This window comes from Acipenser ruthenus, chromosome 53 (assembly GCF_902713425.1).
Source record: "Acipenser ruthenus chromosome 53, fAciRut3.2 maternal haplotype, whole genome shotgun sequence".
Lineage (NCBI taxonomy): Eukaryota > Metazoa > Chordata > Actinopteri > Acipenseriformes > Acipenseridae > Acipenser > Acipenser ruthenus.
In genome coordinates this window covers 6,016,014-6,034,605 of record NC_081241.1, presented here as the reverse complement: position 1 = coordinate 6,034,605, position 18,592 = coordinate 6,016,014, and the positions used below count along the sequence as shown (strand labels likewise).

The following is an 18,592-nucleotide window of genomic DNA, read 5'->3' as shown; positions in this document are numbered from 1 at the left end:
CCTCCTTTCTCATGAATATTACGTAGGCCCCTGCTGAATATTAATCAGGGGAATGAAATAGCCGTATATTAAAACGAACGTTTTTATTTATAATATGTATCTTAAGTAAACTTTGAATAATTTGAATGGATGTATTAGTAATTGAATTTATGTAATTCTAATCTGTTACATTATTATATATGGATATGTGTCTAGAAACTGTGAATAAAACTAATTATAAACTAATAACTGCTGCACCGGGAGTGAATCTTGTGGGGACCCTGAGATGGCGTAGCCGTGCACCCACACCATAGGAAAAAAAGAAAGACAATTACATGACATCGTGTGCTTCGATTTATAACAAAAAAATAATAATAATGCGATCTTTGTTCTAGGACCGCTGGGAGTATCTATGCTCCAGAAGGGTGTTTCGTATGTAATAGACTCATATCTATTAGCAAAAACAGTTAAAGAATTGGCACAATGTGATTTATATACTCTTATTAATTATTGAGATGATGTCACCCACAACTGTACATAGTGGTTCGTTAAAGCTGTCATTTACCTATGAAGCACATCTTGCCCCAGCTTAATGACAATTGTATAATATAGTTAGGGCTTCTGATTTTCGGTTTTAACCTATAAAACTCGATAAAACACCCCCGATACAAAAAAATGAAATCAGTGGATAGCCAATAAACACCGGAAAACACCGGAAAAACTGTGGAAATGGTTAATCAATTCAGGTTGACTTTACCCTTTTCCCATTAAAAAAATAAAACCTACTTCAAAAATAATAATAAATACATTTCCCAGTGCTGCTGAGCAATGTCCCACCTTCCTGACTTGTATCTATCATTGATTTGTTCGGAATACTTTAAACCCGCCCCCAACTACTGAGTGACAGCACATTCCTGCATTTCCATTGGAGAGTCCGCGTGGGAGATTTAAAACGAGATTACAGTCAGGATGGAGGCTTTTTAGCGGGATTTCAAACTGTATTACAGTTAACATACGGAGGATTTAAAACAGAATTGTGGCGAAATGTACAAAAATGCCTACACAAAAACCCCAGAAGATGTGCGCGACACCAGAGGGATTTCACTGTGGAAGACAGCAAAGGAAAGAATGGACAACTTAAGGTGTGCAAGTACTGTCCGGTTTGGGGCACAGTGATTTGCATAGTTTTAATGACCATTGAAATGACGTCACACACAGCTGTACATACACAGGGTATTCAATTCGTTTTAAGGTATGTGACACTTACAAGGTAGCTGGGGCACCGATCTCATCGTGGCACGTGAGGCTGAAGGGGGAAGAGTGTGGGGGGGTGTCCCCCATTTTTGAAAAAGGGATAAAATGGTGAATTCTGGTGCAATTTTGGATGGTTTAGGCATGTGCTAGACTAGTAGTGGTCTGCTTGCAGTGTCTGATAAAGCACTCCATTAGTGCAATGAAGGAGCTTTATATCAGCATCATCATAATAATCACAATTAAAGTTGTTTTTAAAAAGTTCATTTATTTTTTATACAAAATATACATAACACATCAAACATAGGAAATACTTATCTGGGGATGAGAACTACAGCACTAGAGATCTTTTTGTGTATCCACTCCCCCCAGTGGATACAGGCGATACTGCAAGCTACTCCAGTTGTGATCTCTCCAGTATAATATATATATATATATATATATATATATATATATATATATATATATATATATATATATATATATATATATACTGTATATAATGGCGTACAGCTGCATAATAGTAGATCATATTTGTTTACATCATCGAGTTGAATTTGTTTGAATTTCAGAAAGTCATTAGACAGTGAGAGTGACGTTTTAATCACCATTTTAGTGTTTGCAGCATCCTTATTTTGTAGCATGTTTTGGAATTCCTTTTCTGTTTAGTCACAGAATCGCTGTTCATCAGTTTTTTTTTATTCAGCCATTTTCTCTTGTTGTTAGGAGTGGAGGTGGAGGGCGTTCCTTTGAATAGGGGCGGGACTGACAGTGATGTGAACCAATCACATGTCAGGAGGAGACTATTGCCCGGTAGTGTAAGGATGTCAAGGCAATAGTTCAATCTATTTTTGCTCCTATGATGAGGTTTTAACCAATCATAAGCCAGAATTTACAACCATTGATTCTCATATATTTATTTACAAAAAGTAAGAAATGGTCTGCTCTTAAAAATGTTAAGCAGGAAATAGCTTCCGACGCTGATCAGAACATCATACCTCAGAAAAATACAGCTAAAGAAAACTTGCCACTTACCAGTGTTGAACAATGAGCACCTATTTCAAAGACTCCCTCATTGATATAATATAGAACAGACAAGAATCTAAGAGAATTCACAGCGAGATTCATCCTTCTGGGGAACTTGTAAAAAGTCACACTTCCATGCAATAGACCACGATGTACTACCTGTAAATACATGAACACCTGAACAGAGATCAGAGGCACTAAATCATCATTTAGCATCCATGAGCCTTTTACATGCACCTCTAAAGGAATAGTCTACTGCATTATCTGCAAGAAATGCAACAAACTGCACATTGGGGAAACTAAAAGGCGTTTAGCAGACCGCTTTGTTGAACATTTATAAAGCATTTGAATCAACACCGCTACATTTCCAGTAGCCTGACATTTCAACAATGATAATCACACTGCTGAAGACGCATCACCATCTGTGGGATCAGTCAGTGCTGTGGAACAGATGCTTCTTGGAAACAAAGGGAATGTGAGTTTATCTTCAAGCCTGGAACTTTGGAACCTCTTGGAATGCACATTCTATTCTGACACAATCATGACATCATCCACCCAATTCTTGAAAAGGTTAAAGCACTGTGTTTACTTTTCTTTTTACACAGCTGAAGAAGGGACTTTATCTGAAACGTCCTGAAAGAAATGATTTTGTAATTATTTAAACCTTTTGTGTACATCCAAAAATAAATGATTTTTTTGTACTGCAGGTATACCTTCTTTCAAACCCATAAACTCACTTCCCTTGTGAACTTCTGAGGATTCAGACCCACACAGAAGTGAAGGTCTAGTGCAGTCAAATACATACTGTAGCTATAGAAGGGTTACTGTGACAATGCCATTCTCAAACTCCAGTCCCACTCACAACTCTCTCCTCTCTGCCCCTCTCACACTGATTCAGCAGTCTCTGCTCAGCCTGCTTGTCTAAACCTGGCCTCAGTCCAAAACCCCGCCTCTTAGAGTTTTACACAACCAGGAAATCAGCACAGTGAAGTTTCTGTTGTGAAATCGTCAGACTCTCTGTCTCGCTGCAGCAAGATGGCTTCAAACTTGTGGTCAGAGGATCAGTTTAGCTGTTCAGTGTGTCTGGAGCTATTGAAGGACCCAGTCACTATTCCATGTGGACACAGTTACTGTATGGGGTGTATTAAGAACTGCTGGGATCAGACTGATCATACAGGTGTCTACAGCTGCCCCCAGTGCAGAGAGACCTTTACCCCAAGGCCTGTTCTGCGCAGAAACACCATGCTGGCTGAAGTTGTGGAGAAATTAAAGAAGACAGGACTCAATCCTCCTCCTGCTCAAAGTTATGCTGAACCTGGAGATGTGTCGTGTGATTTCTGCACTGGGAGAAAGTTCAGAGCTGTGAAATGCTGTTTAACTTGCCTGGCCTCTTACTGTGAAACACACGTCAAGCCACACTATGATGGGGCTGCTTTCAAGAGGCACAAGCTGATCAATGCAATTGGAAATCTGGAGCAGAAGCTTTGTGCTGAACACCAGAAGGTTTTGGATATCTTCTGCAGAACCGATCAGACGTGTGTTTGTGTGTTGTGTAGAGACGAGGATCACAAGAACCATGATACAGTCTCAGCTGAGAAAGAAAGGACTGGGAAACAGGTAAGGGTTTGAACTATTTCCTTGTAGCTATCCTAGAAGATAAGAATTCCCAGGGAAATTTAACATGTCTGTTTACTAGGTTATACAGTTTCACATTAGATCAGATTTTAATTGAATATTAAGAGCTATTTAAAGAGCTATAGTTTTTTAATTGCTCTTTCTAAACTATGATGTACTACAATGTATTTCAGGGTGTAACAGTGGCGTTGTTATGGGTGTGGCTATCGCTGATTGACAGGAGAGACACAGGAGGTTTTCTTTGATACAAAAAACACAAAACATTCAAAACAAAACACTGCTCTAAAACAACTAGAAAATAAAAGTTGACCAAACAAGAAAGGAGGTCCTGCTCCAGGAACAGTCTCCCTGACACCTCCTCTCTAGACTTGGGTGGGATTGAAATCCCCTAAACTTGTTCCCTATTCCTTCCAGTGCTAGCGATCCTGGTTAACTCACACAGTGATCCGAGATACATTTTTCCTCTTGTGTTTTTCTCACCCTGGTTAACACACGCAGTCGTGAGGATCCTACAGCAACACTCTCCTTCCCAGACGGTTTGTATCCCTGCTTGTAGAACCAAGAAACTGGTTTTTCAGACCCTTTTTAAAGGCATGTGGCCAGGGCTAAGAGATAACCAATTAATCAATTAACACCTGGCCACATTCCACACCTGGATTTGAATATGCCCTGCCATATCTAGCACAAACTTGATTAGCAAAAACATTATTTAAATTCAAACAAAACACACTGTTTACACGTGCAGGACCTCAGCCCTGCCTCACAGGGTAAGAAGGATTTGTTCAGCTGTTTTGTGGTGCATTGGAATTTGTAGTGAAAAATTAGCATGATTTGTATTCCTAGTGTTTTTTATATGTATCTTGCGACTTAATAAAATCATAGATCAGTTTCATTGTTTAATATATTATAGTTTAATTGGTAACACTGTTTAAAAATATCATTTCCAGCAAAGTCAAGCACCTAATTAAAAAAGCAAAAAAAAAAAAAAAAAAAACAAGATTAATATCATATACAATATACAATATTAATATGATATAAAATACCTTTAAAAGTGACACATACGCATCTATCTGCACTGGCAGAGCTGCTGTGCCCGTGCCTTTAAAAGTGACACATACGCATCTATCTGCACTGGCAGAGCTGCTGTGCCCGTGCCTTTAAAAGTGACACATACGCATCTATCTGCACTGGCAGAGCTGCTGTGCCCGTGCCTTTAAAAGTGACACATACGCATCTATCTGCACTGGCAGAGCTGCTGTGCCCGTGCCTTTAAAAGTGACACATACGCATCTATCTGCTCTGGCAGAGCTGCTGTGCCCGTGCCTTTAAAAGTGACACATACGCATCTATCTGCACTGGCAGAGCTGCTGTGCCCGTGCCTTTAAAAGTGACACATACGCATCTATCTGCACTGGCAGAGCTGCTGTGCCCGTGCCATGCCGTTCTTGCCAGTCTGCCCAAAGTGAGAGGGGTGTTTTGGGAAGCTTGCTTTTACTCTTATAATGTTTGATCTTTCAATTTATAATCACCATTTAGCTGAGAAGAATTGTTTTAGAATTGTAGTTAAAAACGAAATGTAATAATCTATTTTGTTTGTTAAAATCTTCCTCTTTCCTTTGCTCTCTTCCACAGTGAAGTCCTTCTGGTCACGGGCTCATTCTTCTGGGGATTTTGTGTATTTAGACATTTTTTACATCTCTTCACAATTTGCAATTCTGTTTTAAATTCCACGAGTGTGTGAATCCTCCCTATTGAACTGTAATATAGCTTTAAATCCCAAGAGCAAGAACAACCCTCCGTTTCTAATTGTAATCTCGTTTTAAATCTCACAAGCGTGTGCAATCCTCCAATAGAAATGTAGGAATGTGCTGCCACTCAGTTTAAAGTATTCAGAATGAATCAATGATAGATTCAAGTCAGGAAGGAGGTTCATTGCCCGACTGCCCTGGGAAAGGTTGTTTTTTTGTTATTCTTGTTAGGTTTTAGGTTATTTTATTGTATTTTTTCACATGGAAAGGAGTGAAGTCAACGTGAATTGAGTAACCATGTCCAGTGTTTTTCCGGTGTTTATTGGGTATACACTGATTTCATTGTTTTGTATTAGGGCTGTTTTATCTGTGTTTATCGATTAAAACCAGAAATCAGAAGCCCTAAATATCCATTAAAGAGAAAGCCTCTTCAGTTTCCTAGGTGCTTGACAAAACAAACATGTAACGCATGCTAGATCAGCCATCATTCACTGTTACTAGAATGAAACAGTACCATCTAGTGGACAGATACTGTGGATCAAGTGTCCTTTTCTATGTTGTATCTTACTACTATTATTATTATTATTATTATTATTATTATTATTATTATTATTATTTATTTCTTAGCAGAATCACTGAGAATTATAGCAAACATTGTAAAGAGGTAAAACAAGAAAAAGAAAATATATTTAAACTAAATTGATTGAGTGACAGGATATCACTCAATGCCCCATCAGAAATGTCACTGTGTCACTGTGTTTCTACACAGAAGCAGCTGGGAGAGACACAGACAGAAATACAACAGAGAATCCAGGAGAGACTGAAAGAAATTGAGGAGCTAAAACAGGCTGTGGAGTCACTGAAAGTGGGTATTATTATTATTATTATTATTATTATTATTATTATTATTATTATTATTATTATTATCAGATGGACTGGAACACATCTGCAGAAGTTTACTGTCTATGCCTGATGTGTTTTCGATATCAATTCTAACCATGTCTCATCTACTGTGTTCTTTCACTCAGAGATCTGCATGCATAGAAATAAAGGAAAGTGAGAAGATCTTTACTGAGTTGATCCGATCCATTGAGAAGATCCACACTGAGGTTATTGAGCTGATTGGAGCTAACGAGAAGGCTGCAGTGAATCAGGCTGAAGAACGCATGAAGAAACTGGAGCAGGAGATTGCTGAGCTAAGGAGGAGAAACGCTGAGCTGAAACAGCTTTCAGAGACAGAGGATCACATCCATTTTCTACAGGTAACATCACTGCTTGTTAGAAAATCTCATGTCCATAACTGGGACGGTTTCAGACAGACCTCTCCAATTGAATGAATCCTTGCTTTTCCCAGGAATGTTTTGGACCCCATTCTGTTTCACTGAAAACTCCTTTTCTCCACTTTCCTGCTGTAGAATTTCCAGTCTCTCTGTGCCCCTCCTGAAGCTGGAGACTTACCCAGCATTACTGTCAATACAGACATCTCTTTTGGGGCTGTGAGGAAAGCTGTATCTGAATTTAAAGATTATATTGAGGACTTCTGCAAGGGGGGATTAGTCAAAAAAAACACAACAGGTTGGTGTGAAATAGATTCCTTTGGTAGAGATTCCTCAAATAGACCATGGCTTGAGGAGGAACAGGACTTGCAAGACATTAATAAAGACCTCTTGCAGATTGTTGACTATATGAATATTGCAGCAGGGAGGAGGGTAAATGGAGGAGGGAGCAGAGAGGAGGAAGCAGGAAGGAGAGAGCATGGAGGAGTGAGCAGGGAGCATGAAAGAGGGAGGAGGGAGCAAGGATTAGGGAGGATGGAGTTGGGAGCAGGGAGCAGTTAGGGAACAGGGAGGATGGAGCAGGGAGGAGTGTGCATACAGGAGGGAGCAGGGATGACAGAGCAGGGACTAATGAAGCAGGGAGGAGACAGGAGGGAGCAGGGAGAAGAGAGGAGGGAGCATGGAGTGATGTGAGTATGGAGTAGACAATGACTGCTGTATGTTTGATGCACAAGGGTGTCTTAATATGGGCACTGTACTGTGGGCAAAAATATGTGATGGAGAGGAACGTAGATATTTAGTAAGCAAGGGGTCTGAGTGGGTAAAATGCAACACATACCCTGTAGGAACATTAAGTGAACTGTAATTGTATGTAGAGCTGCATTTGATTAGTTCCAATTGAAGAAGTTTGATAAGATCGAGGAATTATAATGAACAAAACAATCAAACAGCAAGAGGGTTTAATTAATAGCAGCAGCAGTTTATTGAAGACAGAAAAATAAAGAGAGAACTTATCCAAAGTCAGAAAAAAATCTCAAGTAAGAATTATAGATCAAAGCTATTGATTATCAGCCTTAAACATCACAGTCTAAATATACTTGTGTATAAAATAGCAGGGAGCATAGAGGAGGGAGCAAAGAGGAGGGAGGAGGGAGCAGGGAGCATAGAGGAGTTAGCAAAGAGGAGGGAGGAGGGAGCAGGGAGCATAGAGGAGGGAGCATAGAGCTGGAAGGAGGGAGCATGGAGGAGGGATCAGAGGAGAGGGAGGAGGGAATAGGGAGGATGGAGCATAGAGGAAGAAGGGAGGAGGGAGTATAGAGGGATTAGGGAACAGGGAGGAGGGAGCAAAGAAGATTGAGATGGGAGCATAGAGTTAGAAGGGAGGAGGGAGGAGGGAGTATAGAGGGATGAGGGAACAGGGAGGAGGGAGCAAAGAAAATTGAGGTGGGAGCATAGAGGAAGATGGTAGGAGGGAGCAGGGAGGAGGGAGGAGGGAACAGGGAGGAGGGAGCATATAGGAGGGAGCAGGGAGGAGAGTTCCTAGAGGAGGGAGCGGGGATTAGGGAGCATAGAGAAGGGAGGCGGGAGCATGCAGGAGAGAGCAGGTGAATTGTGTGAATTGTGACAGGGGTTAAATTAGGTGCGATCCTTCATTTTCCATTTTAAACGTGATTCAAATGCGTTTGTCTCTAGACTGATGTGAACTGGGGGAATGCTAATCAAAGTTTATAGTGTTTATATTTATGTCATGTAAACTAGATAACTCTACTATTCAGAAGAAGCTTCTTTTTATACATGGGATATAAACAGAAAAACTGTGTCATGCAAGGTTTAGCAAAGTTATATTTAGAAAAACGATGTGAAACAACACAGAGGACAGAAATAACAAATTTTTGCATTGTTGTTAAGACACTAATGACTCAATAATCATCAATTGAATTTGTAAAGGGGAGGGGAGGAGAAAAGGACAAAAACACAGGAAAAATTAGCATTTTGTCCCACAGAATGAGCATTTTGTCTCACAATGAGTTTTAGCCCCACAAAATATGCATTTCGTCCCAGAAAAATGATAGTTATATTAAATAATTTTGGGGACGACACTGATAACTTATTGCCCCTCTATAAATATCCAGAGAAATTAACAGACCAACATGATTTAACCCCTTAAATACACTGTTACTTATTCAACTATAATACATACATTGGCATGTGTGTCAGCTGTTTTGACCCTGAAATCAGTGTTGGACCGAGGAAAAAAGAAATGAACATTGTTTAGGAGCTGCCCCTCTATAAATATCCAGAGAAATTAGCAGCCCAATGTGATTTAACCTCTTTTACATACAAAGCCAACCATTCAGTTTGGAGCAAAGTCTGAATAAGAAACAAGCGAATAAGAAACAGAGGAATAAGAAGCCATCTTCAGCCTCGTGTGAAACTGGTCATTTGTGAACAGGGTTCGGGTCAATTACTTTTTTCAATCTCAATTCCTTTTTAAAATCAATTCCCATTCCCTTTTAATCAATTCCAACACACCATTGATCACAATTGTAATTAGCAGTATTCTGTTAAAATGAGCTTCTAGTGGCAACAAATTACATTGAATTCACTCCTGTTTGTTAGTCAGTTAAATCAACTTCAGATGAAAGATGTTGAACAATCACAACAATTATTATAATATCTCTGGAAGAGACATCGTGAGAGAAGTACAGTCGTGGACAAGTACAGCGCAGTTAGAAGCAGTTTGAAAGCAGGTTGACAGCTGCAGAAGCTACACTAAACAAAAAAAAAATGGTCTTCAAGCCAGTAATCTGTGACAACTGCATGATGTGGGAAATCCGAGAAAACCCAACAGAGCTCAACCAAGTTTGTGTAAAGTGCCGCACGATCCAGGACTTGCTTCAGCGATTAAGCCTGCTAGAAAAGGAGCTGGAGGAAATGAGACAGCAACAGGAGCTTGAGGAGCTGACACACCCACAATTCATGGAAGTCTGCACCCCTAGCAGACTGAAAGCCACCAGGGAGATGGAAGAGAGTCGAAACAGCTGGGTTCAGATAGGCAGAAGCAGGGAAAAAAAGAAACTTCGTCAAACACAACCGCCAGAAATCCAGACATCCAACACATTTGAACCACTTCAACATTTAGATGACCAAAACCAACATCAAGAGAATGAAAGAAACAACACCCAGGGCCCTATAAACAGTGCTGACCAGGCAGCAAAAAGAAGGGAGGTCATGATTGTTGGGGACTCCATACTGAGAAACACAGCAAGTTCAGTTCGCAGTTTGGACCCCCTTACTACAACAGTGTGCTGCCTTCCAGGAGCCTCTGTCAAGCACATCACTGAGAACGTGGACAGGCTCCTAGAACGAACAGGAGATGACCCGGTAGTAGTCGTCCACATTGGTACAAACAACATTGGAAGAGACAGGCCAAGATCCCTGCAAAACAAATTCAGAGAGCTAGGAAGGAAATTAGAAGACAAGACCAAAACTCTGGTATTTTCTGGGATACTGCCGGCGCCTTGCAAAGGACCATATGGACAGCTGGAAATACAAAATCAAAATGCATGGCTGAAATCATGGTGCACACAGGAAGGCTTCACCTTTCTTGAACATTGGAGCACTTTCTACAACAAGGACTATCTATACAGGTGGGACGGACTGCACTTAAACAGAAAGGGAACCAATCTACTCGGAGAAAGGATCTTTCAGGCGGTCCAGAAGCATTTAAACTAGAAAGGAAGGGGGGAGAAAACAAAAAAACAGAAGGGAGACCACATCAAAACAAGGGCAACAACTCAGGTAAGACCACTATTAAATGTATTTATCTTAATGCTAGAAGTCTCAGAAACAAAATGTTAGAACTTGAAGCTACTGCACTAACAAGTAACTACGATGTGATAGGTGTTACAGAAACTTGGTTGTCTGAGAGTGATGGAGACGAATATAATATTAGTGGGTACACACTGTATAGGAAAGACAGGCAGGACAGAAGAGGTGGAGGGGTAGCGCTATACATAAGAAATAGCCTTGAAGCCCATGTGTTAAATCAGGACAAAGAAAACAATGCAGAATCAATATGGGTCAGAATAATGGACACAAATTCAAAGGGCATAATAATAGGAGCATGCTATAGACCGCCAAATTCAGACGCTAAGCAAAATAATCTGTTGTACAATGGCATTAGAAATGCGTGTAGCAAAGGAGAAGCCATACTAATGGGGGATTTCAACTTCCCCCATATAAAATGGGAAAACCCAATGGGGGGCACGACGGACGAAATTGAAATGGTGGAAATGACAAATGACTGCTTCCTAACGCAATTTGTCAAGGCACCGACTAGAGGGGAGGCATGCCTTGATTTAGTCTTTTCAAATAATGAAGACAGAATAACTAAAACAGAGGTCAGAGAGCCATTGGCAAACTCAGACCACAACATGGTCTCATTTGAAATATTTTTTAAAACCCCAAAAGTAATCACTAAAGCTAAGGTTTACAATTTTAGAAAAGCAAACTACGAAGGTATGAAACAGAGACTAATAGAAGTAGATTGGAGTAAAATAGAGAAAACATCCACAGAAAAAGGGTGGCTGTCTTTTAAAAATGTAGTACTAGAGGCACAAAACAATTACATCCCAAAAGTAGACAAATCTAAATCTAAAACAAAATGGCCAAAATGGTTTAATAGATCAATTAAAAAAAATATTCAGCGAAAAAAGGCACTTTACAGAGCGTTTAAAAGGGACCAAAAACAAAGCACACAGAAAGAGTACTTGGAACTGCAAACACAAGTCAAAAAGGAAGTTAGAAAGGCCAAGAGAGAGAGAGAAATCAATATTGCTAAGGGGGCTAAAACCAATTCCAAAATGTTTTTCCAATATTATAACAGCAAGAGAACATTCAAAGAGGAGGTTAAATGTCTAAGAGACACAAATGGCAAAATCATAGATGAAGAGAAAAAAATAGCAAATATATTAAATGATTACTTTTCGCAGGTTTTTACAAAGGAGGACACGGACAACATGCCCAACATGTCGACCTGTTCCTATCCAATTTTAAATAACTTTAGCATAACAGAGGCAGAAGTGTTAAAGGGACTAGGAGCTCTTAAAATAAACAAATCCCCTGGGCCGGATGAGATCCTCCCAATAGTACTCAAAGAAATGAAAGAAGTTATTTACAAGCCGCTAACCAAGATCATGCAACAGTCTCTTGACACAGGGGTTGTACCGACAGACTGGAAAATAGCAAACGTAATACCGATCCACAAAAAGGGAGACAAAACTGAACCAGGTAACTACAGACCAATAAGCCTGACTTCTATTATATGTAAACTTATGGAAACTATAATAAGATCCAAAATGGAAAATTACCTATATGGTAACAATATCCTGGGAGACAGCCAGCATGGTTTTAGGAAAGGGAGATCGTGTCTAACTAACCTACTTGACTTTTTTGAGGATGCAACATTGAAAATGGATAACTGCAAAGCATACGACATGGTCTATTTAGATTTCCAGAAAGCTTTTGACAAAGTCCCGCATAAAAGATTAATTCTCAAACTGAACGCAGTAGGGATTCAAGGAAATGCATGCACATGGATTAGGGAGTGGTTAACATGTAGAAAACAGAAAGTACTGATTAGAGGAGAAACCTCGAAATGGAGTGAGGTAACCAGTGGTGTACCACAGGGATCAGTATTAGGTCCTCTGCTATTCCTAATCTACATTAATGATTTAGACTCTGATATAGTAAGCAAACTCGTTAAATTTGCAGACGACACAAAAATAGGAGGAGTGGCAGACACTGTTGAAGCAGCAAAGGTCATTCAAAATGATCTAGACCGCATTCAAAATTGGGCAGTCACATGGCAAATGAAATTTAATAGAGAAAAGTGTAAAGTATTGCATGCAGGAAATAAAAATGTTCATTATAAATATCATATGGGAGATAGTGAAATTGAAGAAGGGAACTATGAAAAAGACCTAGGAGTTTATGTTGACTCAGAAATGTCTTCATCTAGACAATGTGGGGAAGCTATAAAAAAGGCTAACAAGATGCTCGGATATATTGTGAGAAGTGTTGAATTTAAATCAAGGGAAGTAATGTTAAAACTCTACAATGCATTAGTAAGACCTCACCTAGAATATTGTGTTCAGTTCTGGTCACCTCGTTACAAAAAGGATATTGCTGCTCTAGAAAGAGTGCAAAGAAGAGCAACCAGAATTATCCCGGGTTTAAAAGGCATGTCGTATGCAGACAGGCTAAAATAATTGAATCTATTCAGTCTTGAACAAAGAAGACTACGCGGCGATCTGATTCAAACATTCAAAATCCTAAAAGGTATAGACAATGTCAACCCGGGGGACTTCTTTGACTTGAAAAAAGAAAAAAGGACCAGGGGTCATAAATGGAGATTAGATAAAGGGGCATTCAGAACAGAAAATAGGAGGCACTTTTTTACACAGAGAATTGTGAGGGTCTGGAACCAACTCCCCAGTAATGTTGTTGAAGCTGACACCCTGGGATCCTTCAAGAAGCTGCTTGATGAGATTCTGGGATCAATAAGCTACTAACAACCAAACGAGCAAGATGGGCTGAATGGCCTCCTCTCGTTTGTAAACTTTCTTATGTTCTTATGTTCTTAAAACATCAATTCCAATTCCTTTGAAGGAATTGCTTTTAAAAAGGAATTGCCTCAACCCTGGTTGTGCATTGCCTGTATATTAAACACAAAGAAACGTGCAACTCTGGCTATGTACAGGACACCCCCGAAGAGACTGCAACCTCAATCCAGCATGTAATACAAACTAATGAACACCCACCTTAGTAAACAAATGTTATTTTATGGTACAGTCCCGACAGAAAACCCAAGATGAACTACTTACAGCACAGCAGCCCTTCACGTCTGTATTAATAGAGGGGCTCGTATCTTACAGGATAAATATGACAGGCTCTGTATTAATAGAGGATCGTATCTTATAGGATCAGATATGACAGGCTCTGTATTAATAGAGGGGATCGTATCTTACAGGATCAGATATGACAGGCTCTGAATTAATACAGGGGATCGTATCTTACAGGATCAGATATGACAGGCTCTGTATTAATAGAGGGGATCGTATCTTATAGGATCAGATATGACAGGCTCTGTATTAATAGAGGGGATCGTATCTTACAGGATCAGATATGACAGGCTCTGAATTAATACAGGGGATCGTATCTTACAGGATCAGATATGACAGGCTCTGTATTAATAGAGGGGATCGTATCTTACAGGATCAGATATGACAGGCTCTGTATTAATAGAGGGGATCATATCTTAAAGGATCAGATATGACAGGCTCTGTATTAATAGAGGGGATCGTATCTTACAGGATCAGATATGACAGGCTCTGTATTAACTGTATTTGCTCTGTGCTAACATTTCTGTGTACCCTTTTTCTGAGGAGTGGATTACCTTCAGTCAGAATCAGAGTGTATTTCAAAGCCCGTTGGTGTGGGTCCGGGTGATTTTTCGGGTGTCCGGTTTCTCCATGTTTGCAGTGACTCCCTCATGGAAATGCAGCTCTGTCCTCAGATGGGATGCGGAGCGGCTGTTGCCGAGGTGGTTCCGATGTTGTAAATGCGGGTTTCTCTTGGATTGATCAGGGAGGGCTGGACGGGTTTCTTTATCAAGCGCTCCCAAGAGGATTGTGGGATTGTTGCTGTTTGACAGTTTGACGGGAGCTCGCGCTGGGGGGACGCGCTCTGCTGCTGGCATTAATGAGCGCGTGTTTCCGGTGTCACGTGACCGTGGATGAGCCCAATTGAAAAAGCTGCTCTCCAGTTAATATAACGTTATAACTACATTAATAACATACGACATACGCGTACAAACACCTTACAGTACGCTGCTAAAGAATAAGAATCACACGAAGCTGAATAATGTATAAAGAGATATTAAAAAAAAAAAAATCATGTCTATATATGTTCGTTGCTGTGAGAGCAGATTCACATCCCAGCGCTTTGGTATCCCTGGGTTTGAAACGGTGCTCCATAAGTGTAACACCTATTATTATTATTAATATTATTATTATTATTATTATTATTATTATTATTATTATTATTATTATTATTATTAGGAGGTAGGAGGGAATATTGAGGACTCACCGCTGCAATACAGTGTTGATTACATCCTTAAACTTGATTTCAACTTGAAATAACAGAAAGGGAAAAAAAGAGATTCAGGAATTATTATTATTATTATTATTATTATTATTATTATTATTATTATTATTATTTTTATTATTATTAAGTTTAATTTATCAGAAATATAAAAACATTTTATTATTTCTATTGTGTGTGTATAAACATTATTTTTTAAACTATAATAACGTTCCACTGCGGCTCTCAGTGATGAAGTTTCATGATTGCTTCAGCTCACATTCAGCAGTTTCCTCAGGCTGTGTGACTGACATATAATCTGACCAATGAAAACGCAGAAAGGGTGGAAACGGTTGTATTATTGGCTGATCGCCCCAAAACACCAAAAATAATGTCTGATAACTGGTGGAGCAGGGAGGAGGGAGCAGGGAGGAGGGAGGATGTAGGAGGGAGCAGGCGGGGGGAGGAGGGAGCAGGGAGGATGTAGGAGGGAGCAGGCAGGGGGGAGCAGGGAGGAGGGAGCAGGGAGGATGGAGGAGGGAGCAGGCAGGGGGAGCAGGGAGGATGGAGGAGGGAGGAGGGAGCAGGGAGGGGGAGGAGGGAGGATGTAGGAAGGAGCAGGCAGTGGGGAGCAGGGACGATGGAGGAGGGAGCAGGCAGGTGGGAGCAGGGAGGATGGAGGAGGGAGCAGGCAGGGGGGAGCAGGGAGGAGGGAGCAGGGAGGAGGGAGTGATTTCAATTCTATTTCTCTCTTTTTTTCTGCCCAGTGAATGAAGTTGCAGTTTACAGTCTGCAGGCTCCAGAGCCAAAGAACAGAGCTGAGTTTTTAAAATGTAAGTCTGTTTGCACTGAAACATTTGATTGAAAGATGTGTCACTCCATTGTGAGAAGAGCTAACACTACAGAACAGGGAGGGGTGGAGCTTGAGGGCAGCAATTATTATTATTTATTAGTAATTGTGAAGCCATTAATCTACACTCCTCTCCAACAAGTATTGGTTCAGATGAATACATGCAGAATGACTGGGGGAGGGGCATTTGTTGCCTGTTTTTCCACTCAGACCTTTCTCTCCCGAAATATCTTGGTATCCCTGAATAGATAATCACCCCTTCTTTTAATACATGTACAATGCATGTGGAACCAGTTGTGGGGTAAAATGAACAGCTATCCCTCCCAGTCATCCTGTGCTGGTAGTAAATGTATATTGCAGTATCACTGCACTTGTGGGATGGATTGCTCATTAAAATATTAGACAGATATTTGAAGAGTGGATGATATTCTATTGAAGATATTTAGTAAGCAAGGGGTCTGAGTGGGTAAAATGGCAACACATACCCTGTAGGAACATTAAGTGAACTGTAATTGTATGCAGAGCTGCATTTGATTAGTTCCAATTGAAGGAGTTTGATGAGATTGCGGAATTATAATGAATAAAACAATCAAACAGCAAGAGGGTTTAATTAATAGCAGCAGCAGAAAAATAAAAACAGAATTTATTCAAAGTCAGAAATAAATCTCAAGTAAGAATTATAGATCAAATCTATTGATTATCAATCTTAATTATTACAGTCTAAATATACTTGTCTATAAAAAAGCAGGGAGTCTGGAGCAGGGAGGAGGGAGCAGGGAAGAGGGAGCATGCAGGAGGTAGCATAGAGAATGGAGAAGGGAAAAGGGAGGAGAGAGGATGCAGCAGGGTGCATGCAGGAGAGAGGATGGAGCATAAAGAAGAGAACAGGGAGGAGGGAGCATATAGGAGGGAGCAGGGAGGACGGAGGAGGGAGGAGGGATCATAGAGGAGGGAGCATACAGGAGGGAGCAGGGAGGAGGGAACAGGAAGGACAGAAGAGGGAGCAGAGGAGGGACCATAGAGCAGGGACTATAGAGGCAGGAGGAAGCAGGGAGGATAGATCAGGGAGGAGAGATCAGGGAGGAGGGAGCATAGAGGAGGGAGGAGAGAGCATGGAGAAGGAGAGGAGGGATGAGGGAGCATAAAAGAGGGAGGAGGGAGCATAGAGGAGGGTGCAGGGACTGGTGAAGAAAGGAGGAGGGAGTGATTTGAGGATGCAGCAGAAAATGACTGTTTATTTTCTCATTGATTTGACTTTTCTAACCGTCTCTTCTCTACCCGTCCTCTTCTCTTCAATCAGATTCCTGTCAGCTCACACTGGACCCCAACACAGTGCATAGAAACCTCTGTCTGTCTGTATGGAACAGAAAGGTGACACGGAGGAGAGAGACCCAGAGATATCCCGATCACCCAGAGAGATTTGATCGCTGTGCCCAAGTGCTTTGCAGAGAGGGTTTGTCTGGGACTCGCTGTTACTGGGAGATTGAGTGCAGTGGGGGAGGGGCTTCTATAGGAGTCACATATAAAGGAATCAGCAGGAAAGGAGTGGATGGTTCCTGTTTCCTTGGATGCAATGACAAGTCCTGGAGTTTGTTCTGCTCAGGTTCCAGTTACACTGCCCGGCACAATAACAATAAAACTGCAATAACTGCCCCCCGCTCCCCCAGAATAGGAGTGTATCTGGACTTTAATGCCGGCATGCTGTCGTTTTATGGCGTCTCTGACACAATGACCCTCCTGCACAGATTCCAAACCACATTCACTGAGCCGCTCTATCCTGGGTTTAGGCTTGGTTATTCTGATTCCTCTGTAACAATCTGCCAGCTGAACTAGACTGTTTTGTGTTGTAAGAAACCCTTTGTATTGAACTCCCTGTCTGTCCTCTCCACTCCTCGGGTGAAGGGAATGTTCAATCTGACACAACTTTGGATGAAAGTTAGGGGGTAAAACGGCGCCACCTGCAGAGTGAAACAAAATGAAATAACTGTATTTAATTTATTTTTTAAGAATTATGTTTTGTATATTTTAAAAAATGTCAGTGCTGTAACAGTTTTAAAAAAAGTCAACTTAAGTTTGCTTTACTGTAAGTGTGTGTTTGTATTATTGTATTGTATTGTGTGTTTTTGTGTTCTTTGATTTACATACAATGTTTTTTCTGTTTATTTTTTCAGATTTTAGTAATGTGATTTAATAAAAAAAAAATTGATTAACCATGACTTTTTCTTATTTATTTATTAAAGCACAGGGAAGCACTGTAAAGCACAGAGGTATGGTAAAGCATAGGGAAGCATTGTGAAGCACAGAGATGTCTGGTAAAGCATAGGGAAGCATTGTAAAGCACAGAGAGGTCTGGTAAAGCATAGGGAAGCATTGTAAAGCACAGAGAGGTCTGGTAAAGCATAGGGAAGCATTGTAAAGCACAGAGAGGTCTGGTAAAGCATAGGGAAGCATTGTAAAGCACAGAGGTGTGGTAAAGCACAGGGAAGCATTGTAAAGCACAGAGAGGTCTGGTAAAGCATAGGGAAGCATTGTGAAGCACAGAGAGGTCTGGTAAAGCATAGGGAAGCATTGTGAAGCACAGAGAGGTCTGGTAAAGCATAGGGAAGCATTGTAAAGCACAGAGAGGTCTGGTAAAGCATAGGGAAGCATTGGAAAGCACAGAGAAGCATTGTAAAGCACAG

The 18,592-nt window shown here is 40.6% G+C and overlaps 1 protein-coding gene across 1 annotated transcript; it reads left to right on the top strand.

Annotated features, from left to right (window-relative positions):
- The first annotated feature begins 3,265 nt into the window (after positions 1-3,265).
- Positions 3,266-18,132, top strand: LOC131723202 (tripartite motif-containing protein 16-like). Its single transcript, XM_059016736.1, has 6 exons — positions 3,266-3,873; positions 6,409-6,504; positions 6,668-6,901; positions 7,055-7,214; positions 15,829-15,894; positions 17,212-18,132. The coding sequence occupies exons 1-6, from the start codon at positions 3,292-3,294 to the stop codon at positions 17,742-17,744; spliced, it is 1,671 nt and encodes a 556-aa protein (XP_058872719.1). The 5' UTR covers positions 3,266-3,291; the 3' UTR covers positions 17,745-18,132.
- The last annotated feature ends 460 nt before the right edge of the window (positions 18,133-18,592 follow it).

Bases quoted from the DNA above. Each gene is read 5' to 3' on its own strand.
- LOC131723202 (XM_059016736.1), top strand. From the start codon at position 3,292: ATGGCTTCAAACTTGTGGTCAGAGGATCAGTTTAGCTGTTCAGTGTGT. The intron at 3,874-6,408 runs GTAAGGGTTTGA...GTTTCTACACAG, and splicing joins AAGAAAGGACTGGGAAACAG to AAGCAGCTGGGAGAGACACA. The intron at 15,895-17,211 runs GTAAGTCTGTTT...CTCTTCAATCAG, and splicing joins CAGAGCTGAGTTTTTAAAAT to ATTCCTGTCAGCTCACACTG.